Source organism: Misgurnus anguillicaudatus, chromosome 8 (genome assembly GCF_027580225.2).
Source record: "Misgurnus anguillicaudatus chromosome 8, ASM2758022v2, whole genome shotgun sequence".
Lineage (NCBI taxonomy): Eukaryota > Metazoa > Chordata > Actinopteri > Cypriniformes > Cobitidae > Misgurnus > Misgurnus anguillicaudatus.
In genome coordinates this window covers 37,041,905-37,067,659 of record NC_073344.2, presented here as the reverse complement: position 1 = coordinate 37,067,659, position 25,755 = coordinate 37,041,905, and the positions used below count along the sequence as shown (strand labels likewise).

At 37.6% G+C, this 25,755-nt stretch overlaps 2 protein-coding genes across 3 annotated transcripts in view; one reads left to right on the top strand and one right to left on the bottom strand.

The window, feature by feature from the left end:
* The first annotated feature begins 2,434 nt into the window (after positions 1–2,434).
* chpfb (chondroitin polymerizing factor b) lies at positions 2,435–15,112 on the top strand. Of its 2 annotated transcripts, none has more exons than XM_055212988.2 (4): positions 2,435–2,942; positions 3,573–4,140; positions 11,920–12,102; positions 12,324–15,112. In XM_055212988.2, the coding sequence occupies exons 1-4, from the start codon at positions 2,641–2,643 to the stop codon at positions 13,584–13,586; spliced, it is 2,316 nt and encodes a 771-aa protein (XP_055068963.1). In that variant the 5' UTR covers positions 2,435–2,640; the 3' UTR covers positions 13,587–15,112. The 2 variants fall into 2 exon arrangements, with proteins under 2 accessions (XP_055068963.1, XP_055068964.2); XM_055212989.2 differs by lacking the exon at positions 2,435–2,942 and adding an exon at positions 3,112–3,303.
* A 14-nt stretch (positions 15,113–15,126) lies between these two features.
* Positions 15,127–25,755, bottom strand: part of asic4b (acid-sensing (proton-gated) ion channel family member 4b) — a 33,389-nt gene continuing 22,760 nt past the window's right edge. Inside the window, exons 4-10 of the mRNA XM_055212990.2 lie at positions 23,245–23,398; positions 22,971–23,024; positions 22,578–22,731; positions 16,828–16,919; positions 16,616–16,695; positions 16,351–16,530; positions 15,127–16,086 (exon numbers count right to left, since the gene is read on the bottom strand). Of these exons, the coding sequence (XP_055068965.1) occupies positions 15,982–16,086; positions 16,351–16,530; positions 16,616–16,695; positions 16,828–16,919; positions 22,578–22,731; positions 22,971–23,024; positions 23,245–23,398 (819 nt within the window). The 3' untranslated portion in view covers positions 15,127–15,981. The remainder of the gene's footprint in view (positions 16,087–16,350; positions 16,531–16,615; positions 16,696–16,827; positions 16,920–22,577; positions 22,732–22,970; positions 23,025–23,244; positions 23,399–25,755) is intronic.

Sequence of the window (25,755 nt, the reverse complement as noted above, 5' to 3'; positions counted from 1 at the left end):
AAGACATTTGAAAAGTTAGGTGTGCTGATATCGAAAAATAATGCATACCCATGGAACATTTCTCAACCAATCAGAATAAAGAATTCAACAGACCCGTGGTATAACATGTACTAATGCAAACTTACACACCGAAAGAAATGTTAAAACGTGAATCGGACCATAGGTGCTCTTTAATTATATTGATTTACACAAAATCAATTTGTTCCAAATTATCATGTTACAGAACATAGATTCTATATGTAGACACAATTTGCCCTAAATCTCAGGAAAGAAGTCCACGATAAAAGTCACTATGTCACTTTTTAGGGTCCTGGAATATTAACTGTGTGAGGAAAGGAGGCGGTGACATGGTGACATTATTTAGTAAACTCTGACATGCATTCCTTACATTTATCTCAGAAACAGTAAACAGCCTCAGTGTTCGAATGAAAACTGAGAGCTGTGAATGGACAATGGCTGGCTCAGGGCCACTACACTATGATGGCTTACTGGCGTAGGCCTGGACAATCACTGTCCATTGTAAAGTCTTGACTTTCAAATCTTCTTGTTTCTCTTATTAGGCTAATTTATGGGTTGGTTTGGAGAATTCTCAATACAGTATCCTTAATACTAATAATCAGTACAACTTTTCAACTGGTCCATCCTACCCCGGGTGAAAAATAATTCTATTAAAAATATACTTTTAAAAAGTGTACTATATTTTCTACATTTTGTACTATTTTCGTCAAATTCAAGTATAGTTAAGTGTATTCAATTATGTATTAATTTCAACTTACGATCTATTTGACTACACTCCAAGTGTACATAGTATACTAAAATGGAACAACTTTTTTAAAACTTCAAGTGCACTAAAATATACTACTGAAAATCAAGATTCGATGAGCAATTAAGCAAACTTACAGTACAATTGCATTGTATCGCCGTTCTAATGGAAATACACTTAAAAAGGCATTGCAGCGCAAATTATAATTGTGTTTAAGTACATTTTGTGCATACACTAAAAGTATACTTTTAAAAAGTAGCCTATTAAGTACTCTTTAAATAAAGCACAACAAGTAGAAGCATACTTGTTTATGTACTTCAATCATATTTCTAATACACTTAGGTAACAACTTTTCACCTGGGACCTTTAAGCAATTCCTCCTGAAATTAATATTTAGATCTTTTGATAAAGGACATATAAAGGTCAGATTTACTATTAAATTTACTAGATGCAATTATTATAGATGCATTATCAAGTTCTACTTTTTACTTTTCCAATATATTTCAATTTCTGCTGACATTAAAATGCACAATGTTAAAAACCACCAATGCATCTTTACAAAGGGCACTCAGAGATGTTAAATATAATTTTGTTATGTACAGTATTAGCCCTTTTTACAGATAACATAAAACCAGTATGGGGCTGTTTAATGCTGCATACCGATTCTCTACAACATGGTAAATTCGTTACATGGTTCCAAAGAAAATGTTTAGTTTTCACATTTGTCCAGGAATTAAAGTAATAAAGTTTGACAGAATTTCATCCTGTGCTATTCTAATAGATCATATGGTGATGGTAGCAGATAAAAAGGCGTACGCTTACCAGCCACACGGGGGCGCATGTGCTCGTTGTGTTATGATTGACAGTCTCACCAATCGTTTCTAGTAGTTTTAAAACTTTTTGGATTTTAAAAATTATGCAGTGTAGCCTAATTCATCCTTAACACATTAAAAAAGGAAGAGAAAAGTGTCTCCTCACTGATGGGAAGACACCACATCTTAAAGTATTTTTTATCTCATGTTACCTACAGGCAAGCAGTAGAAGGAACAGATGTGGCGCTCGAGGGGAGGCCCAATGACAGAGAGAGACAACTCAGCTGTGATTTTGTGTGTATAGCACCATGTGTGTGTAAGTTTAAAGTCTAAGTGTAGTAGGCTACATATTTTCTTTACAACCTGTCAGCTGCTATAGGCCTATTATTACAATTGCACATTGTATATCTTTATTTTTCTGCGTCTCGTTATTACCACTTTGTGCCCCCTCCGTGGCTTCACGTGACCTCGTAAAACATCACATTTACACTTTTAATGCTCCCCTTTAGTGTGGCAAAGAAATATTCAAAACTTCTCAAGACAAAAGTGTTTCCTCGCAATATCCTAGGGCAAACGACCAAAAATTCACTTTTTACACTTTAATTATAGACGGCGCTAATGATAGGTTAGAACTGGCCTGTTTGCGGTTTTGCAGATGGGCCCTCCTCCGCCCCTGCATCTATCCAATAGCAGTAATCAGCGCTCTGGATTCTGCATTGACTGACGTCTGGTTCGTAGAGGGCGGAGTCTGGACGTTGACACGTCAGAAAGCAGCAGAGACGTGGGGGTGGTCGAATTCCTGCGACGTTACGCAGAGCAAACGGCTCATGACATCAAAACAACGCGAGGAAGAGATGCTTTCGAGTCGTTCTCGCGGTACTTTGATGTCATACTCCGATCGGTCTGCGCAGCGGATGAAGTCGAATACGCCTGTCGCGTCTCTCTTCATAGGTGAGGAGAGAGCGGCATTATTGACGACGAGTTTTGCTGCTGAAAGCAAGCATCCACCACCGCACACAACAGAGGAGCGGACAAGTACACTGTTTGCTCGCGCCGACCGAAAGCATGAGAATTTCAATGCTCATGTCTCTTATCCGGCCGACCGGGCCGATCATTGTGGGCATCTCTCTAGGGTTTACTCTGAGCCTCCTAAGCGTCACCTGGGTGAATGAGTCCTGCGACTCCAACTGGATGGGAGCCACCGACGAGATGCTCGTAGCGCATCCCGGGATCTCGAAGGGGGCTCGGAAACCCAGTTCGATATCCACTGGCACTACTGACAACGGAAATACCGAAGGGGAATTTGAGCCAAGAATAGTGCCTTACAACAAGCCTGCCCAACAAGGTCCTCCACATAAAGTTATCAGGTAGGTGTAACATAGTTCGCCCATCTCAGGTGAAGTCGGTTAGATTATTTTAAAGCGTGCGAGGAAAATTGAAAGTGCTTCGCAAACACGAGGACCTCAGATTTAACAGAAAGCTCGTTACCACGGTTACATGCTTATTTAAAACTTCAATAAACAATTTTCTACATGCGTAGAGGTTTATTGGAGGAGGTCTGGTGGTTTATTATTGTAAATCATTTATTTCTTATGGTATTTTTGTAAAGACTTGACAAAGAAAGAGAGCTAGGCTGAAACTATGCTGCGCAATGATGTCATCAGGGCACGTAAAGCCTGGCACCCGTCAATCACGGATCAGCCTTCAGCTTATCACTAATGAATTACAGTGAGTAATGTCTGTCTCCACATGTCATGCCGAGGTCCTTGTTGAATACAGTGCAGAAAGCAGGGTGAATCTCATTTTGGTTTTTACTAATTCACCATTGTTAACTATTAAAACCAATAGATCAAAGCATCTAATGAAATATCAAAACTACAAGAAAAAATTCTTATTTGGGAAAACAATTAATGCATATGAACTTCTTTTTGTAAATACTTTCTTGCTGCGATTAATATTTTTGTCAAGTTTGTAACTTATCCTGTATCTTTTCCTAGAGCCAAGTATGTCAGCACAGAGCTTGGAATTCGCGAGCGTCTCTTTGTTGCGGTATTTACGTCCAAAACCACCCTGAGCACGTTAGCTGTGGCCATCAACCGGACCCTAAACCACCACCTGGATGGCCGTCTCATCTTCTTCACGGGCACCCGCAACCGTAAACTCCCTCATGGAATGTTTGTGGTTGCCCACGAGGATGAACGTCCAGTCCCAAACATGTACCAATCCATCCGATATCTTCTAGAACACCACGTTGCTGAGTATGACTGGTTCTACCTTGCTCAGGATGACACCTATACCCAGCCTGAAAGGCTTAAGACCCTAGTGAGCCACCTGAGCATGGACCTTCAGCTTTACATGGGTCACCCAGGTGAATTTATTGGAGGTGAAACACAGGGGAGGTACTGCCACGGTGGACCAGGATTTCTACTGTCCAGCGCGTTACTTCTGAAGCTCCAGCCTTTTTTGGACCACTGCAGGACTGATATCATAAGCGTCAAACCTGATGAGTGGCTCGGTCGGTGTATCATTGATTATACTGGCACCAGCTGTGTGGAGGAATATGAGGTAATGTGTTTTTTAATGGCTGATGCCATTATTGCTGATAAAAGGGTGATGTAACACAAATGCAATTCAAGTAAGTGAGAGGCATACAGAAAATTGGTGATACTAATTATTTATTGTGCATTATGTACTTGGTTGCAACTTGGCATCAAAAAAGACTCAAACACACAATAACTTACACTTATAACATACTTATAACATAAAAGATTTGCTAGCCAAATGTAAAGATTTATCGACCAGTGCTGAGGACTAAAAATGACAGATTTAGTAATTTCTGCATGTGCTTCAATCCTGCCATCTATCAGTAATGCAGTAACATTAATTACATCATGTGATTCCAATTGGCCACATGTTAAACAGTATCTATCCCAAGGCAAATGTGGCCGAGAGAGCTGTGTGGTTCAATGAGTTGGGGGTTGGTGTTGGTAGGGGGGATTTGGGGGGTTTAGGGCCTCAACCATATACAGATCATCCTAGAAAACTCTACAAACAGGCCTGTGCCTGTGTTTATGCTGGTCACAAATGACTGTGTTTTTCGCCCTGGGTCTCTAGTTTGACAGGAAACCACATTCCCCAAGAGTCCATGCTTTATTGAGAGGGTGCGCTGTTTCGTATCGAGGGCCTCAATGCATTAGGGAGCCCAAGTAATCAATAGTTCACAGTATTTTTCAAGCTCTGAGGCAGGTACACTTACGCACCCCCGACAAGCTCACAGTCATGTGAAAACGTCCTGCAAATGCTCAAAGCATAAATTCGGCACCAGAGACGACATAAAACGGTATGTGCTAGTTAATGTGTCATAAGTGCTGTGATAAGCAGTCACAGTCAAGTAGTGTGGTAAAGAATAGGATTAGACAGCAGTTGTGAAGACCTTGGACTCAGGTTTCATGCAATCTATTTACTTTTATAATATGTAATAAATCCAAAATTTAGTATTTAATAGTTGTAATAAAACATGTATTGAAACGAAAAGAATAAAGAGTATAATGATTGCTTCAAAGATCCCCCCAAAAAAACTCTTTAAGTGAACTGTCAGTCTCTTGGAGGGGTAACATATCATTAGAATTGTTTGCAGATGTTTTGGACAGTGAGGGATACGCAGTGACATGAACATAAAACATCTGTATTTCACACAGACCTTTGCACGCTGTATAGATCCAACGTGAAGCGAGTAACTGTCCGTCCGAACACCAGGGTTATCTCAATAAAGACGTTTTACCACTGCTGAGACGTAAAGTAAATGACTTTCTGTACTCGGCAGGCCAGCTGCAGACCTGCTGAGATCTGTTAAGTTAATAAGCATAATGACAACAAATTACAACAGAATTACTGCAGAGATGGCAGGGGTCTCCTCACCCAAATGATCCCAGATGTGCTGTCCATGAAACAGTGGGGATCGATAAATGTGCTATTAGTGCCAGATGTTACTGATGCAAAACACAATAAATGTAGAGGTTTACAATATATCAGAATTATCGGAATATTGCATATGGGAATGTGCAAATCCCAATAGTTTGCAAATGAATTATTACTCCCAAATGTTATGTAAAGTCAAAGTTTTAGCAAAGAGACTGGCACAGGAATGAGTGCTTGTGTGTGCTCTGACATGTGGAAGCTTGTCAGGAAGATTGTGAAAGATGATGTTTGTTATAGATGGTTTCAGCAACAACTAGGCCTGTCACGATAATTTGCCCAGAAACAATGGCGATAGGCGATAGTATTGTCTCTTTAAAAGCATTTTATGTCACAGATTAGACATGACAATAAAATAGCATAATAATGGACATCTTTTCTAAGAACACAACTTTGATTTTTAAGAATATTATGATAAAAAAGATTAAATATTAATATGTAATTGGAAGGTAAGAAAAAAGGAATATTCAAAATTTTTAAAACATAAATAAATATTTTAAAATATGAATTTTAAATAGCTAATAGTCATTGTTGAGCATAAATCCCGGCTTCACAGGGTTAATTGCTTTAAGCCTGGGATACACCTCCCGATTATTGGCTGTCCTAGACGAAAGATTGCCATCGTGAAACAATCGTCGCGATTTTTGTGATCGTGGCTCTTAATCGGTGGTCCTATGTCATACAGTGAGAGAGGTTAAAAGATGGACGTTTTCCCGGTCTTGCGTCCAAAGATGGCCTACGACAGTGTCAGAAATTCAGCATGATCACGGCACAGTAGGTACATTTACATGCAACCAAATAATCCGATTGTAATCGGATTGATAGCTCAATCGTATTGAAAAGCCTTCATGTAAACACCTTAATAAATAGCGTAGCGTTGCCAAGTCCTCTGCTTTTTTTCGAGTTTAGATTTGGGCTACTGTTTAAAGGGGCCATGGCATGAAAATCTTACTTTTTCCATGTTTAAGTGCTATGTTTGGGTCCCCAGTGCTTCTTTCAACCTAGAAAATGTGAAAAAGATCAACCCAGTAACTTAGTTTTGGTAAACCATTCTCTACAAGGTCATTGAAATCTGGCTCTTCTTATGATGTCATAAGGAGCTCTTATAATAATAATACCACCCCTTAATCTGCACTATCCAACCACAGCACTGCCATTTAGTGCAGAGAAAAGTACAATTGAGTTTTAATTGCAACAAACCACCATCATTGTGATCAGTGTTTAAATTTCATCAGCTCATTTGCATTTTAAAGGACACACTCTAAACGGCACATTTTTGCACACACCTACAAAGTGGCAATTTTAACATGCTATATTAAATTATTTATATGGTATTTTGAGCTAAAACTTCACATATGTGCTCTGGGGACACCAACGATTTATTTGACATCTTAAAAAAGTCTTGTGCCATGGCCCCTTTAAACTGTTTCCACCAGTTTTTTTTCTGCGGGTTAAAGATTAAAGTATTTTGTTCAATAGTTATTGGTATTTGGGCCGTGAATTGTCATTGAGGTGCTTTTGGGCTAGTTTTGAACGGCCATTCGGATGGTTTTGATACGCGAATCTGGCAACCCTGGCTGTGCGCTTGTGCAGACTTTCGGTTCGGATTATATATAATGTACATGTAAATAAACATTTAAATTAGATTGCAATGTTTAGGGTGCATGTAAACTGTATCGTCATAACCTTCAATCGTATTAAATTCAGCCGGATTGACAAAATGTTGTGCATGCAAACATAGCCAGTGTGTTTGCTGCTACGACCTGCGTACTGGTATTTGTTTACCACGGGCGCATGCTGGTGACGTTGCGCTAACATGTGACGCAGCCCCCGAAACGTCCGTGTCATCATCGTACAGTCTACATGCCTGTCATACCCGAGTTTAAACGATCCATGTCGCACAGTGTGATAAGTTAATGATCTTATAAGAGTGCAAAAATCCTGCAGTGTAATCCGGGCTTTAGAGGAGTGTTACTCTAATCACATCTGTGAATATGCGCCATTACGCACAGTTACGTTTATAATAGCTGTTATAATATATGTTATAGTTATGTTTCAGGTGACTTTTTTGTATAGCTCTTTTCTTGTAGACATACTGGCTTGTTTCCGTTAATTTCATTACCAATTCCAGTCAGGTTTCTTCTTTCAAACTGTATGTATTCACCAAAAAAACACGAAAATTTCAGTTTGAGTAGCTTTTTCTTCGCATATCAAGCAGTGTGGCCGATATGAAGCCAATATAATGCAAATGTGATTACAGTAAATAGGAAACACACCCGTGAAAGACACAAAGAGACAAAATGAGAGAAAATTGGTGAAACTAAATAAACATTCGTTATGCATAATATTTATAAACGTACCAATTTAAAGCACTTGAAACATATCTACAAGGCATATGTAGTGTGGATATGACACCTTGTAAGATGGTGCCAAACCCTGACAAAAGGTATTTGTAAGACCAGCAGCAAATGGCTGAATCCACAGGGAACCGTTTTCTAATTCCTGTTGTATTATCATATGAAACCTTTCTGAAAGAATTCACATCTATCCCCCAGGACAGCTACCCCATAGTGTGAGGACAGAAGAGTCACACCCTAGCCTACCGCACTTTCTCGTCCCCCTCTCCTCATTTTCTCAAAGCAAGCTGTATATGTAATGCTACATTCTGCATACACAAAGAATCTGAATCTGGTCTTGTTTGGTGTCATATGAATTATGAATTGTTTCAATGTAAGTGGTACAATTTGGGTTTATTAATATAACAACAGAATTCTATGTTCAAGTGTGACAATAAAATAAGTAAACTTAACCTAATGTTGGGAGACACCCCCTACCTTAGACACGTTGACCAGTCACCCACTGTATGTATATTAGGCAACACACCTGGGTTTACAAGAGCCAATCAGTATATGATTAACACAATGCTTTGTTCTCTGGATATTTAAGGAAAATGTTAAAAGATTCAGGATTTTCTATATTTAGAAATGCACCCCCATGTCATGATGCTGTATCTGTATTTCCCTATACCAGGTTAGACGGTGCCAACTTGGACCTCTGGTCATAGTTTGAGTTCTGTATTAAGTTGTATATAGGTAGTTGGCTGGGGTTGTGTAAGTATTTTTAATAAGGGCACGCCAGCATGGGGCAGTTGCTTCAACCATTTCCACTGGTTACACGGATAGACTAATTATTTAACCCTAACTAAGTTGTGTGTAATAGTGATTACTATAGGCAGGCTATAAGGAGATACGCCTGGACCTCTGGTTATTACCCCTACTTTGATTAAGTTGTTGTATAGTACAGTGGTTTTCAAACTGGGGGCCGCGAGATGGTGCCAGGGGGCCCCAGTTTTATGACATTTTATGAAATACATAAATTTATCATGAATTCTGTGGAATTAAACCTAAAAAAATAAAACTACTAACCAAAAGCACTACTTTTTTGTATAATTTTATGTTTTTTATTAAAATGTTGAGTTTTAGAACGTTTTTTTGTGACAAATTTTCTTTGGGGGGCCGCGAAGGAATGCACCGTACACAAGGGGGGGCACACGCTGAAAAAGTTTGGGAACCACTGGTATAGTATATTATGCGCTATACCAAATTAGAAGGCGCTAGTTTGGACCTCTGATCATCTTATGGGTTTGTATCAAGTTGTATATAGATAGTTACAGTGGCCGGTGTTGCCAGGCCTCTGGTGTGGTTAAGTTTATGTTTCAAAACTCACACAACGGCGGGTGTGGGCTGATATGACGTCGGTAATCGAATGAACGAGTTCAATACCAATATGAGTCAAAGAGAATGATCAAACGTTTATCTAAATTCTAAAATTACATCAATTTAATTCAGAATTACGTACAACACGTTTTTTAATCTTTTGGAGTCAGATATTAAGTTGCGTAATGTTAAAACGTCATTGATAAGCGCCGGAAAAGACCAAACACGCGACGACCCTTCTGCCATGATGTTTCCGCCATTGGGCCAAACGGATGGATATATATTTTATTTTTCTCCTTACAACCTCACTGTACTGTTTAAATAAGATTTTGCTGCACATCAAAGTGTTGTTGTTTGTAACACAACGCAACTTCACATTAAAGGGGACATTTCACAAGACCTTTTTAAGATGTCAAATAAATCTTTGGTGTCCGCAGAGTACATATGTGAAGTTTAAGCTCGTAATATCACATAGATAATTAAGTTAAAATTGTCTTTTTGTAGGTGTGTGCAAAAAAATTTGCCGTTTTGGGTGTGTCCTTTTTGGGTTGGATAGTGCAGATTAAGGGGGGCGATATTATCTAGGGCTGGAACGATGCGTCGACCTAGTCGATTACGTCGGTTACGTAATTACTAAGGTTTGCCGGAAATGCTTCAATGTGGCGCACCGTTTAAATTTTGAAACAATGGCGGCTTTAGCTCTGGGCGATACTGACAATCAGGCGTTATACCAAACAGCCAGATTGCGATCAAAAGTGTGGGGATATTTTAAAGCAACACTATGTAGTTTCCATGTAAAAATGACTTACAGCTCCCCCATGTGGTTGAAAAGTGCAACAGTGCCTGGTATCAGACACTCTTCTGCAGGTGGGGGGAGGGGCGGGGCTGTGTTTCCTACCCTCCACCACCACTTTCAGAGTGTGCTTGTAGCAGCTAGGAGGCTGCTCAGGTTGCAGCAACAGTACAATTTGTCCAGTTAAAAGTTGTTCTATCACTGAAATAATGTTTGAGACATTATTTAAAGGTAAAAAAACTACATAGTGTTGCTTTAAGCAGAGACCAAATCATTTGGTACACTGTGTAAAACTGAAAGTGCATACCACAGCAACAAAGCATCTATGCATGAACATCTAAAAAAAAAAAACATTCTGGGTCACTCTGATCTCAAAGTGATAAGATAGCAGCGTAAGTATTTGAACTATTACAGAAAGTTTTTACCCAACAATAGAATGCAGGCCATATATTGTGCTTAATACAGCTGCGCTTAAATCTATGTTTAATGCGAGCTGCGAGACACGTCGCTTCTGGGCACTGCAGTATGTTGAAACAGTAAATAAAGAGCGGGACATGTTTTTCTATTAATAAGAAGTTATGAAATAATAAGTTACTGTCACACTAAGAGCTGATAGGCATGTGCCCGCATGCACAGAAAGCCAGCTGGCAATGCGGAGTTCATAGCTAACTTATTTTTTGCGAATATATGCACAGATATTACAAAAGCTCATCTTAGGTATTCCTGGCATGCATTTATTTAAAGTAAAAGCAGCTTAAACGCTGTTTATATAATATTAGAAGATCATTCTAGCTAAACTAGTTTTTTACCCAGAACTTTAAAAAAAGTTAAATGTTAAAAGTTATGCTTATTCAGTTTGATTTATTTTTATTTTACTTATTTAATTTAAAATATTAATATATGCCTATTTTATAGTTTAAGGTGAATAATGCTCCTTTTGCACTGTTTATGATAGGCTGAATTTATGTTGGACTTGTTTTTATGTGATTTGTTTTATGTGATATTTTTCTTGGCACTGCCACTTTATTTTTCATGTTGTTTGTTTATTGAGAAAATGCTTAAATAAAATGTTGCCATTAATAGCAGATGTTACATTTATTATTTGTCAGTGAATTATATATTAAAAAATCATTAGACTATTTGAAGAGTTTCGTTGCAAAACGAGATAACCACCGTTTTTTTTTATTGTTTAGAAATCTCGTTTTTTGGTTGTGCATTCCAATTAATTTCAATTCAACTGCAGTTGGTTTGTTTTGATGTAAACCTTCATAACTTAAAAAATACAGCTTAGTAGCACCATGAAACAAAATAATAACATGATAACATAATAATAAACATGTTTTGACAAAAATGTTAAAAAATGGATTTATCTCGTTTTGCAACGAAACTCTTCATTTGACTAATCTAAAAAATAATTGATTGATTAATCGGTTGAAAAAATAAAGATAGTTGCAGATCTAGTATTATCCCCTTCTGACATCACCAAGGGAGCCAAATTTCAATGACCTATTTTTTCACATGCTTGTGGAAAATGGTTTACCAAAACTAAGTTACTGGGTGATCTTATTCATATTTTCTAGTTTGATAAAAAAAACCTTTAAAAGTGAATAATGATTGGCCATAGTGTTTTTTCATTACAAACCACAAATTTAAGGTACAGAAAGATTGATTAGTCGATTAAAAATATATATTGCCGATATCATATAATAATTTAAATATTACTACATAATTACTTAAAGTATTGCATATCAGGATTTGTTTGTATCGCTTATGATGTTATCGCATATCACATTTTCTTTAATACCGCGCAGCCTTAATTTGTATACATTATTTTGATCTATCTTTTATTTTGACTTACAGGGGCTGAATTATAATTATTTTTCAATGGAAAATAATATGGACCTTCTCAAAGTGGAAAACGATGGATTTCAAAACGCACTTACTGTTCATCCTGTGACCAGTGCTGAACTTATGTACCGCCTTCACAAACAATTCTCCCAAATAGAACTGCAGAGGACCTATGAGGAAATTGAGAAACTGCAGGTTAGTACATATTTATATGTATACTGTACATACAATACAATATATGTATTTTTCAATAGGGTAGCATTGTTGTGTAGCAAAAAGTCCATTAAAACAATATTTTGCATGTACTGGATGATAGGGCCAATACGCAGTATGATTACAATGACTATCAAAATTTAGCAAAATAGTAGATTTTTTTTACATTTGTTGATTTAGTGCTTCTTACCTTTGCTTCATAGTCAGAGATCAAGAACGTCAGTGAAGTGGCAGTGGATGGAAACAAAAGCACTTTGTGGCCCATCGGCATCTCGCCCCCCTTTGAACCCAAGAGCCGCTTTGAGGTCCTGCGTTGGGACTACTTTACCGAAGAGCACCTTTTCTCCTGTGTGGATGGTGCCCCTAAGTGTCAGCTGATTGGTGCTGATCGTGATGACGTCTCTGACGTCATCAATGTTGCTGTGGCCGAACTCAAAGAGAAATATAACCCCATTGTGCAACTGAGCGATCCTCGACTGGTGAATGGTTACCGACGCTTTGACCACACACGAGGCATGGAGTACACCCTTGACCTGCAGTTCCAGGCCACGACTCAATCTGGCCATCAGAAATCTATTGCACGTCGCGTACACCTGGTCCGACCCCTCAGCCAGGTAGAGATTATCCCCATGCCTTACGTCACTGAGGCTACACGTGTACACGTTCTACTTCCCCTGACCAGTTATGAGTCGCACGCAGCGCTGAGCTTCTTAGATCACTGTTCCTCCAACCTGTTTGAGAATGGTGAAAATGCAATTCTTAACTTGCTATTCGCCTACGAACCCGCCGAAGCTCTAAAAGTGAGCACAAATGATGTCTTCGCAGAAGTCAAAGCCAAGGTCGCAGCTGTTGAGCACAGGTATCCCAACGTAAAGGTGTCATGGATAAGCATAAAAACGGAGAGTTCTGGTGTCCTGCATATCCTGGACATCGTTTCTAGGAAGCACCCGGTGGACACGCTCTTCCTCCTCGTCACGGCCGACACGGTACTCAACTCTGAGTTCTTGAATCGCTGCCGTATGAACGCCATCAGTGGCTGGCAGGCTTTCTTTCCCATCCACTTCCAAGATTTCGACCCCCATGTTGCTTATCCGGACAGGCCGCCCTCTGGCTCTCCGGACCTGGTCAGGGAGGCGGGTCACTTTGACCGCTATACGTTTGAAGAGGCGTGCTTTTATAACTCAGACTACATGTCCTCACGTACACGGATGAATGGGGATTTGCAAGAAAATGAGGAGCTGATGGAGAATTTAGATTTATATGACATGTTTGTGCAATACTCAGGACTGCACGTATTCCGTGCCGTCGAGCCCGCTTTGCGTCAGGCGTACCGCAACCGGACCTGCGATCCGCGGCTAAATGAGGATTCGTTTCACCGATGTCTTCAGAGTAAAGTGGAGGGTCGGGGGTCCCGTTCCCAGCTTGCCATGCTAATATTTGAACAAGAGCAAAGTAATAGCACCTGAGAAGCTAACCAAAATGCAATAGTAGACTAACTGTGCTGGCTTCATCTACAGTGTGTAGCTCCCTTAAGACTAAGAAGTTCTGATTATTCATCAGCTAATAGCTGTTTTTAATCTCTGAAGGGGTTTTGGATTGAATATCTTACTAATCCAAACACAAATGTTTGCAAGAGAGTCCAATACCTTTAAAAAATACACTTGAATTGCAATGGATAATGCACTAAAAATGCTCTTATCTCAACTTCAACCGGTCATTTTATGAGGAACTTTGGATTGTGGCACTCTTTCTACTACTGTTTTTTGACAAATTGCTTTTTGGAGTTGGTGGTAGAGACGAGTATAAGAATGTAAATATATATTTTTAGAAATTGCAGTAAAAGGACTTTGCTCTGCAACTTTTATTGTGGCAGCAGATAAAACGTGTTTACAGCGAGACTGAGCCTTTCAGAATGGGGCGATTGTATGCAACGATTTCCTTGAATGATTTTGCATTATTTCGGTCGCCTGAATCCACCCAATGTTGGAAATGCATTCCAGTTTTCCACCCACACATCCTTTCCCCTGTTAGCTGTGGCTGTCTGGAGCAACATAACTATAAAGTCCATAAACTAATCTGTGCCTTTAAATCTGCTCCTTCACAGTGAAATGCATCTCAACTATGCAGCCAAGCTATAAAATATACAAAAAACTTTTTCTGTTTTGCACATAAACCAAAAGTATTTGTGTCCTATGCATTCACATGTTTTAGTTGTTTTTCTTCATTCTGTTTCTCACAAAGATGTTTCTCACATGTCATAATGACATTATGCGGATGTTTAATGTATGCACCATGCTGCTAACAGAAATTTTCCCAAAATGTTGGTAAATTCTGTTATTATTTACTCACACTCGTGTGGTTTTAAACCTGTGTGAGTTTCTTTATTCCGTCGAACACAAAAGAAGATATTTTATTAAATGAGTTGATGCTATATTGATATCCATAGTAGGAAAAATAAATACTATGGAGGTAAATGGTATGGGTATTTGTGTTTAACAGAATAAAGAAACTCAAACAGGTTAAGAACAACATGAGGGTGAGTAAATGATAACAGAATTTAAATTTTTGGGTGAACTATCCCTTTAAGAAAGGAGATTAAGACACTCCTTTTTGTTGAAAGTCTGTCAATTTAGTGGTAAAATAATAACAGTTTATAGTGTTTGTTATTACATATCATAAATATGATCATTCTTATTTCCTATTTTATTCAATCTTATTTTTTATTGTAAAGCCATCTGAAGTTGGATGGTCAACTTGTTGTTGGATGTTTTACTGTCCGCTAGATGGCAGTAAAGCCAATTGTGAAAGTTCACCATTTTCATACACGACAATCTGGCTTATACATTTCTAGTTCCAGACTGAATTTTCTCAGTCTGATTTGTGGCAAGGTCAAAATGATGATAAATCAAACTTTAATGCAATTTCCAGTCTATCTGTTTCTATTTAAATGTGCTTGTATTTGAATCCAAAATAAAATTTCTTTTTAAAATGCTTTTTTTATACAAAAGTTTTTATTTTCCTTTAACCTAGAGATGATTTCAGCAAACGTTGTGCTCTAGCGGTCTTTCAACCCCAAAACAGACAAACATAGTTCCATTATAAGAACTATAAAGCACAATGCAAAAGTTACATAAGACTATATAACATAACATCTACTTACAAAAAAGACAAGTGGTATATTTTTGCTGTTCTCTTTTCGAGATGTCTTAAGAAATGAAAGAGGTGAAATGGTTTAAGTACTGTACAGTACATTACCACAGAAGAATCACAAAGAAGCCACCTTTAGCTGAACTCAACATTTGAAATGTTCAGCCCTGTTTGAACTTGTGACTGTCATTTAGTGAAGGGAAAGGTAGATTCGAAGAGCTCTGATACAAAAGCTTATAATTGCCACCTACGTCAAAAATGAGATAATGATATTAAACGTATTATACATAGACATATGCTAAACCCTGCCCTCAGGCTATTCAGAAATACTGGTTTGTTGGCAGAATCCATTAAGAGTGATAAAAAATGCTTATTTACAAGAAAACATGTCAGAAGGACTTTTGCATCGGAGCTTCTCATTTACAATTTCAAATCCATGCTACAGGTCCACCCAGGCGACCAGGAAAATAACTTGACCTAGATGGAAATGATACAGAAAACAGAAAAGAAAATCTGACGCAACAAAAGTGCACGTGAAACACGTTGTGTGATTTCTTCTGGTGTTGGAACAATGAGAACAGTTTGATACATTGTGAATGTTTCACGTGAGGTCCTGGATCAGACTTTGGCTGTAGCTTTTCTCAGTGAAAAAGAAATAAATGTATTCATGATCTCAATTTAAAGTTTAGTGTAACAGAGAGAAGGAGACATCCCTTAGCAGGAGAAGTCCTGCTGTACCACTGATGCATTATGATGGTTTGGTAATATTGAAGTTGGATGTGCACTGTGTGGTTGAGCCATCGTTACATCATTAGCTGCCTGCAGACAAACAATACACATGGAATGTCAGTTTAACTCTTTAAACTCTGCGCACCCGCCTGTGGTCGAAAACAGCATCATTATTTTTTTTTAAGAAAAATATATAAGTTATACAAAGTTTTCTGTAAAATAATAACACTTTTATCTATTTACTTCAAAGTATGTGGATATATTACTCTTTAAAATTCAGGCATGCCCATTTCTGCAAAAATTTGAATTACTGCAGAGCATTATTAAAAATGTCTGTTCATTTCACTGACTCACCTTGACTTTGACTTCTTCGAATCTGACTGTAGCAATAGTTCCTGTAGTCAGATGGGCTCTCAGATTTTGTTCTCGAAGGTTCTTCGTTCTCAGGATCTGTTCTTGGATTAAGTTTCGCTGGTTTTGTTGTTTCTGATTTGTCTTTGGTTTCAAAAGTCGCTTGATTTTGTGTTTGATCACCTACAGATGTAAAGGTCACAATTTTGCAGAGACCAGTCTGTACAGTATGTGTGTGTTTATGTCTCATATAAAAACAGTAAAATACCTCATAGATATAGTCAAGTATTTCCAGTATAGTTAGAATACTGGCCCCAATGAAAAGCCCCATCTGTCCGCCGATATCTCCTGGAAGTAGAAGCCAATGTAAAGTTTGTGTTTCACAGAAAATAAATGATTTCATTAATGCTAAATATTGTTTATATGCAAAATTTGTATGTGTAATACAATAAATGTTTGTCGTGTGAGGCTTTCACAAACCTAACAGCCCAGCAATGTCATACGCTTTCTTCTGTTCAATTGTCTCATAGTTTAAAGCCTCGAAGAAAATATCCAAGATAAGAAAGTTGTCTCTGTAAATTCAATAATAGAAGTTACTATAAAAAGTTTTGTACAGAGGTTTAATTCCTTCCAGGCAACAATATGGAAATAAGCTTATTATTATTATTATTACGGGGAAAAGGAATTGAAACAAAACATGGTAAACTCTAAAACAGTGGTCTCCAACACTAATAAATTGTGACTGTTATGACCATTAATTGCCTGTTTTAGGGCTTTGACGATTATGACGATTAACTGACTGTTTTATTGCTTTGACATTTAATTCTTGTAACTTATTTTTTGTTTGTTCATTGAAATTATTTTCACACATTTGATGAATTAAATAGTTTGCAAGGTTTATCTGGTAGTAAATATTAATACACACAACACATTTAAAAGTAATTATTTAATGTAATTATAATCAAAAACTAAAAATTCTTCATAACGAATAAACACAATAAAGTGTTTGAAAAATAACTGAAAATAAAAATGCAATCAAAAGAAACAAGAATAGGCCTTAGTAGCCAATCCTACTAGTACTGGACCACATGTCTGTAGTTGCTGCATAAAATCAATTCCTTAAAGATCCTTAAGAATAGCATCATTCACTTCCCTAAATTTGGAATTGCTGTTTTGAAAATTTATGTTTTCCCTGACGGTTCATACTATTTATCAAAGTTTTGCAGCATTTTTTTTTAAATAAATACATTTTCACTGTATTGAATGGCTTTGCAATGTATCGCGTTACACTGTCAGTTAAGAAGCGCCATCTGATACGATCTCATTTATACAGGCGCTGCAGCTCCCCCTAGTGTTTTTTAGAGAGATGTGCAATCATTGCATTGATCGGAATCAGCGCGACGAGGTCAAACAATCGCAATGAGACGATTATTTAATAATTGTGACAGCCCTACGCCAAAGCACATTCTATTAAAAGCCTCAATTTTAATATTTATTTATTAGATATTTTTATATTAGCTTGACTTCTTTTGTTTACATTTTAAACAACGATAAAACATATATGAACAAGTAAAAAAATTAAATCAACAAGTAAACCATTTTTTTTAATAGACTACATCAAAAAGGAGCCATCCAGATTGTTTTATCCATTAGTAGCCCTTACTAACAAAAAGGTTGGAGACCCCTGCTCTAAAAAAAATGCTGGGTTGTTCCACCCATGGTTGGGTAACATATAGACAAACCTACGGAAGCCGAGAGAGGTCATGTATTTATTTTTGCTTGCTTGTTTTCTTGTGTTCACGACTTAATTTCTCGTTATCTTGAGATAACAAAAGTTGTTTTTTCATGATCTAGACTTAATTTTCTCATGATTCTTGAGATAACAAAAGTTGTTTTCTTGTGATTTCGACATAACAAAAGTTGTATTCTTGTGATGTAATTAAAGCTTACGTTTACTCAATAGAAATTGTTGTTTTGTTTGTAGACAGCAAAAGCATATTTTAATAAATTAGCATGGATGAACAAATTAGATTTTACTTGGATCAGGGATTTGCTCAAGTTGAAATAGATTTGTCAACAATTGACAATTTGATAGTGGTGAATTTAGGGACCGTCTCTAAAGTAACTCCATATATACGTTTCTACTTTAAAGGTCCCGTTCTTCCTGTGTTTTTGAAGCTTTGATTGTGTTTACAGTGTGCAATATAACATGTGTTCATATTTCACGTGTAAAAAAAACGCTGTATTTTTCACACAATTTACATATCTGTAGCGCTGTTTTCACTGTCCTAAAAACGGGCTGATGTTTTCCTTTTTCTATGAAGTCCCATCTTCAGAAATACATGTTGAGTTCTGATTGTGTAGCTTGTTTAGTGTGTTGTGATTCGACAGAAGCTTAGTTTAGCAGAGCCGTTTGAGCTTAGCTGGCAACTGACAAATTCCTGTGGGTGAAGTTTAGTCAAAAACTTTTATATTGACATCATTAAACCAGGAAGTAGAGGGTTGTAGTCCAAACCGGCCATTCACTGTAGGCTTTGAAAGGGGACTTAAGAAAATATATCGCCTGACAGTGAACTTTGAGCTTTATCATTTTGCAGGTATTATTTATGTTCAAACAGCAACATTACACACTAACTACATTTTGAAAAATGGGATCAGAAGGAAATGTGACCTTTAAACAGCATTTAGACTTGATCACAAAACCAACTGTACAGTGTTTATGTGGTTGTCAGCTATAATGGACACTTTATATTTTTTATATTTATTTAAATAAACTGTTAAATACTATTGAAGATAGAAACCTGTATACACTGCAAAAAATGACTTTCTTACTTATTATTTTTGTCTTATTTTCAGTAGAAATATCTAAAAATTCTTAAATCAAGATGTATTTTCTTGATGAGAAAAATGACCTAAGAAAATAATACTAGTTTTTAGACAAAAAATATACAATTTAAGTGAATTTGTGCTTAAAACAAGCAAAAATATCTGCCAATGGGGTGAGAAAATTTTACTTGAATTAAGTGTTTAAAAAAAGAAATCTTATTTCACCATTTTTTTTCTCACCCCATTGGCAGATAATTTTGCTTGTTTTAAGGACAATTTCACTTAAATTGTATATTTTTTGTGTCTTAAAACTAGACTTATTTACTTAGCCCTCTACAGCACAGTGTTGCCCTCAGGCAACATACTACCTTTTTGAGCCTCACACCGACACTTCAATTTTTTTATAAAAAAAATATATGTATAATATCACCTGACATGTCTCTCCAATGAAATGAGGGGCTGGAGTGGTTGTGACCTTTTGTTTGGGGGTGGAGCCATGCTTTTGGAAGCAAAGCCACATGGGATGCAGTGCCACCAATTGCCAGGATAAATATCACTTTTTAACATTTTTAAATTTAAATAATTTTACAGAAAAAAATATGTGTATGTGCATCAGTAGGTAAAGAAGTATGTTTGTCTGAAGTATTGTCTGAAGACTTTTGTTTTTATTTTCATACTAAGACCGTGTTTTTTGTTTGTTGCCCCAGGGCAACGTTGTGCTATAAGGGTACTAAAACACCAAGGTTTTTTATCTGATAAGATATGCATTAGAAAGTTTAACTCTAACAAACATCAATCACAAATGATTCCACTTAATCACAAACATGACTAATTAGTTTTATGGGCAACATTGTGCAGTTAGACCACTTTTATTCAGGCAAAATCATCCCAAAATGATGCATAACACACACATAAAAACACGCACACACACACACACACACACACACACACACACACACACACACACACACACACACATTTGTTGGTTTATATGTTTATATGTAAATGTGGAAAACATTAACACATGCAGTGTTAGTTACAATTAGTAGTGTTCATGTTTGGCTATAATCATTTGTGATTGATGTTTTTTTTTCTAATGCATATATTTATCATATACAGGGTTCCCACACCTTAGTTAACGTCAAATTCAAGGACCTTTCAAGGACTTTCCAGGTCCAATACCCTCAAATTCAGAGTCTAAATGTGGGGACATATTTCAAGGGAGAACAAGGTTACAGATACATTGTTACAGTTCCCTTTCAAGGGAACTCGCGCTGCGTCACTGCGGTGACACTTTGGGGACGCCTCTAGAGGTAAGTGCGTCTGAATGTGTATATCAAATTCAACCAATGGTGAGGCTAAACAACAAAGACAGGGTGACGCAGGTGCCAGGAAGTATATCGCTATCTGAAATATTGCCAAAGACGACGTTACAGGGAGGGACGCAGGAAGTATGGCAAGGGAGACGCAGCGTCTCGTTCCCTTCTCAGGGAACAACAGTAACATACGTAACCCGAGACGTTTTCAAGTGTCAAACACAACTATGCAAAAAAGCATTTTGGTATGAATCAACATTCGCATACAGAAGATATAAGCATTTAAACTGAACAGTTTAGCACGTGTGCTTAAAAGGCTAGAACTGTATGATATTATCCTACACTACACAGGGAATAATATGGATTTTTTACCAGAAATCTTCTTGCATAAAATACATTCAATGACCTGTATCTATGTATGTATATTTTCAAAAACTTCCCAGGGCCTTGAATTTTCCTCCCAGATTCACAAACTTTCATGGATGGAAAATCTGCATATAAAAAACCTTGGTGTTTTTATACCATTGTAGCACAAAGTAAATTCTGAGTCAGGGGTGGTGGGGGGATAAATTGTTTGATGGATATTTTATCAGTGACCCCCAAGCTCCCAAAAAGTGAGGTGAAATATTTTTTTCCCCAAAAAATAAAAAGTCATGCCATAGAGGGTTAGGTCATTTTGCTCATCAAGAAAAAGCATCTTAATTTAAGAATTTTTAGATATTTCTACAGAAAACAAGACAAAAATACTAAGCAAGAAAGCGTTTTTTTTTGCAGTGTATTATTACTTTAGAGATGGTCCCTAAATTCACGAACATAAAACATCCAACTTTATTTATTTATTATAAAAGTCTATCGCAATTAGTTACACATGTGGTAACCGCGATGAAAGCATCAGCAGTCCACTTCAAAATAAATAAAATATTGTGGACAGGAAATTATATTATGAAATTTGGATTATCATGTCAGGATAATGAGAAAATCTCTTTTGTTATCTCTAGATGACAAGAAAATTAAGTCGTGATCACGAGTAAAACAAACAAGCAAAAATAAAAATATGTATGACCTCTCACGGCTTCCATACAAACCCAATTAAAACCCATTCAAATTAATTTTAAACTGTTGGTTTAAAATTAATGTATGCAGGGTTGTTTTAACCTGCACTTATTCAACTTTGATTTACAACTTTGATTTACAACTTTGAAGTCATTTCAACTGTATTGACTTGTGATGAGTTGCTAATGCCACTTTAACTTGATTTATTAATTAATCACTTGTCAAGATGACTTGTAAATCCTAGACAAAAACTTTTTTAAAGTGGTTGGGTCAAATGTGGACATTTTGTAGTTGTAATTTTAACTAATGGTTGGGTTTGTCCATGTTTTACTCAATCCACCATTTTTTTATTATTTAATTTTTTGAATGTAAAGAAAATAATTTGAGAAACTAGCAGTGTAATGTTTGAGCAGTCTATTAACTCTTTCACCGCCAGCATTTTTCATGATTTTCACAAAAGTGTAATGCCTTCCAGAAATGCTCCTTTTTAAATATATAAACATACAATATATGAAATAAAAGAACAGACCCTCTGCTTTCAAACAAAAAAATCCGTTTCATCCTACCTTCATGTGTTCTGTTTTTATCACCTCTCAAATATGTGTAGGTTTCATCAAAAACACCAAATTTTGAGCAAAAAGCTGAGATAATTCCATTTTTGTGAAGGACCTTTGATAGAGATAAGATGCAGAGCGATCTTTAAAACATACACGGACATACAGCCGTTTGCCCTAGGGCAATACTTCCGGTTTTTATAAGTTGCGGATAATAGCGGTATTGCAGATTGACGAGATATCTCGTCAATGGCGGGGAAAGAGTTAAAAATCATTTGTTTCTTCTCTTAAGCCAATGAATGGAGGACCACAACTACTAATCTCTCATCCCATTATAGCTGACAGAATAGAGCTTGGAATTGGGAAACCTCAGGGAAAAAGCACAGGGTTTCTTTAATATTTGGTCTTTCTGAGAGCATAAACATAAATGTTTGAATAGCAAAGCCGAAGCAAGGCCGCCACGTTTATGCACGATACCAACCTGATGTATTCCTCCGATTTCTGGTATTTGCGAGAAAGGTAGCGAGCAGATCCCCTGCTGGGGATTTTGACCATGGAGAGCTCTTTTCCATAGCGAGTCATATTGCACGGTGTCTCACAGGGACATGAGTCACCTGTGCTCTTTTGGAGTAAAGCTGTGGAAAATATACAGTAGATGATTTATACATACAAGTACTGCAATGAAGGATGATGTGGTTCAAGCGGCTCTCAAGTGCTCAAAATTGTTCAATATTTTAAATGCATTAAAGGCTGCTTTTGAAGCTTCATTTACTTCAAATCAATAGCTATTAATGATCATTATAAGCACAGTTGGTAAATCAGCATTGGTATTTGCACTGGTTGTGCATGCAAAATGGGTCTCGGATGATCTTACCTAACGCCTTGTCAACACACTTGATTTTCTTGGGTGTGCAGATATCAGCAGTGCCTACAGAGAGATTTGATGTGAGAAACTGACAAAACACACAAAGACATCAGTATAAAGGATAGATTATCCAAAATGGGGGTGAGAATGCTCATTTCAAAGAAATCCAAATTGATAAGTGAATCAAGCTATTGATACCGCTGAAAGATGACATACATTAAGAACAGCAAAGTATAAATTTGTCCTAAATAATGATCCAGACAGTTTGTACAACAACACGCACCTGGCATATGCACCATCCTGCAGTTACACTCTCTCTGCACCTGTGTGCTTTCACAGTGCAGCCTGCAAGCACTCACACTGTAGGTGTCATATCCTGGGATCACAGGTTCGGATGATGCCCGGCAGTTTCCCCACGGCTGTGGCAGGTACGTTAGCTAAAAGATATCAGACATTTAGATTAAAAGTTTTTTGCTTTGTATCTCTCAGCTCACATACATTGTCAGAAACAATAGGCTTTATGCCCAGCTGCACTACTTCCTGAACTTCAGCCAGCTCCTTGTTTCCTGTTTGCCATTATTGGACAAACTGATTAATCCAGGTGTGTCTGATTATTGTTGTTGTGACAGGCACACCTGGATTAATCAGTTTGTTTGTGACTACTGAGGTCAGGCACACCTGGATTAATCAGTTTGTCCAATAATGGCAGACAGGAAACAAGGAGCTGGCTGAAGTTCAGGAAGTAGTGCAGCTGGGCATAAAGCCTATTGCTGTCACTTGAGCACCCTTGAGTACATATTAGACCTCAGAGGTACATAATAGTACCAAACAGTGCATAGTTGTACCCAGAGGCGTCATGCCCATTGAAACTGAGGGGGCACGTTTTTTTAAGGCTTGGATGGATTTTGCATGCAACCTAAAAATCAAAGAAGCGTCCATTAATCTGTTACTTTCTTTTATTCTGTTTAATATGCGCAATATTATTAATTCTCTGCTGCATCCTTGTCACTTTTCAGAGATTTTTGCCGTTTTGATAGTGTTTTGATCATGTTACATTACTTTATTCTGGCAGCAGCGCCGGTGTTGTGTCGAACTCAGTTCCCCCTATGTTTCCCTTTAGTGTAGTGCTTTTATAGCGTTTTCATCACGTTACATTTAGAAAGATTAAAGATTTAAATTGGTTATACTAAAAAGGCATAATATCATGTATTTTATAATACAATTTATTAAATATTTCATACATTTGACAGTTTTCTATTAGGGTATTTCTTTTAAAATATAGCCTGTCTTTTTCTTTTTTTTCCTTTACTGGTTGTTTTAAAAATGTTATGTTTGCATACATAATTAAATAAATATTATACATATAATATGATTCATACTGTAAAAATAATTGACTTACCATTAGAGGTCTACACGGAAGACCCGAGACCCGGGACCCGACCCGGGACCCGTACGGGTTCGGGTCTATATTTTAAATGATCAGCCGTGTCCGGGTCGGGTCTCAATCTATTACTTCGGGTCCGGGTCTGTTTAACATTGTGGTAATACCCGAGGTCGATCGGACTCGGAGAACACACACTCACATTTAAATAAAATATTTCTCCAGCAACAAAAACTTAGATGAACTGTCGCATACATTTTTTCTATGACGCTTAAGTTGCGTTAAAAAGTTAATATTTGGTTGCTCTAACCAGGCAGCTAACGCGCATGCGCTCTTGTAATGTTTCTCTGGCTACCAGTCAGGAGCTTCTGCAGTGAGACGCAATGGCTGTTTCTCAATTCCAAGAACGCAAAGAACGGACTTGCGTCCTCGTGGAGATCGGTCTTGCCAGGCGACCTTGGAAGAACGAACTCAGAAGTTTTGCCGCGATGACTTCTGGGGCGTAAAGCGATTTCAGCAAGTCTGCACTCGATGCATCCTCGATATCAAGAACACATCCGGGTATTTTCATGCGTCCTCTGTCCTTGCGTTCTTGAGAATTGGAATGAGCTTCGACCGTTAATGATGACGTAGAGCGAGGACACGAGGACGCAAGATCGCTGAAGAACGCATATTGAGAAACAGCCAATGACTTTACCTTTGACAATTGGCTATTTTATTTAGAAGGCGGGACCTATTCCGCCGTACCGCGCATTTTGCACTGACTTGACTTCTATAATTTTTATAATAATATTATAAATTGACCGTCTTGCTGTTTTATCTAAAGTTTTCGCGACTCTGCTCAAAGAGCACAGCGATGATAGCAAAGTAAAGCTAACGAAAGCAGCTATGACACTGAACGAGCAATCGTTATTATAATCCAAATGGGCAAACATTATTAAGCAAGTTGACCCGATACACAACAAAGTGGACTTTTAAAGCTGGAATAAGCATTAAACATTTCAATCGTCAAGAGAGGAATAACATGGATGGAACTTTCTTGGAAATAAGGATTGTGCATCACACACAGTCAGGTACAAGGAGGGAGAAGACTAACTTCTAACGTTATGGGTAAGACAAAATGTTTAGTTTTCGCTACTTGTTTATTGACTTATTAATAACATTTAGCTAAAGAATATTTGCCGGTCGGGTATGTGTCTTCCCGGACGGGTTCGGGTCCAGATTTTAAATAATAGACGGGTCCGCGTCGGATCCGGGTCCAGCTTTTAAATAATAGACGGGTCCGGGTCGGTTCCGGGTCCAGCTTTCAAATAATAGACAGGTCCGGGTCGGTTCAGTGTAGCACATTTACGGGTCTGATCGGGTTCGGGTAGGAATTTTTGGACCCGTGTAGACATCTACTTACCATTAAGA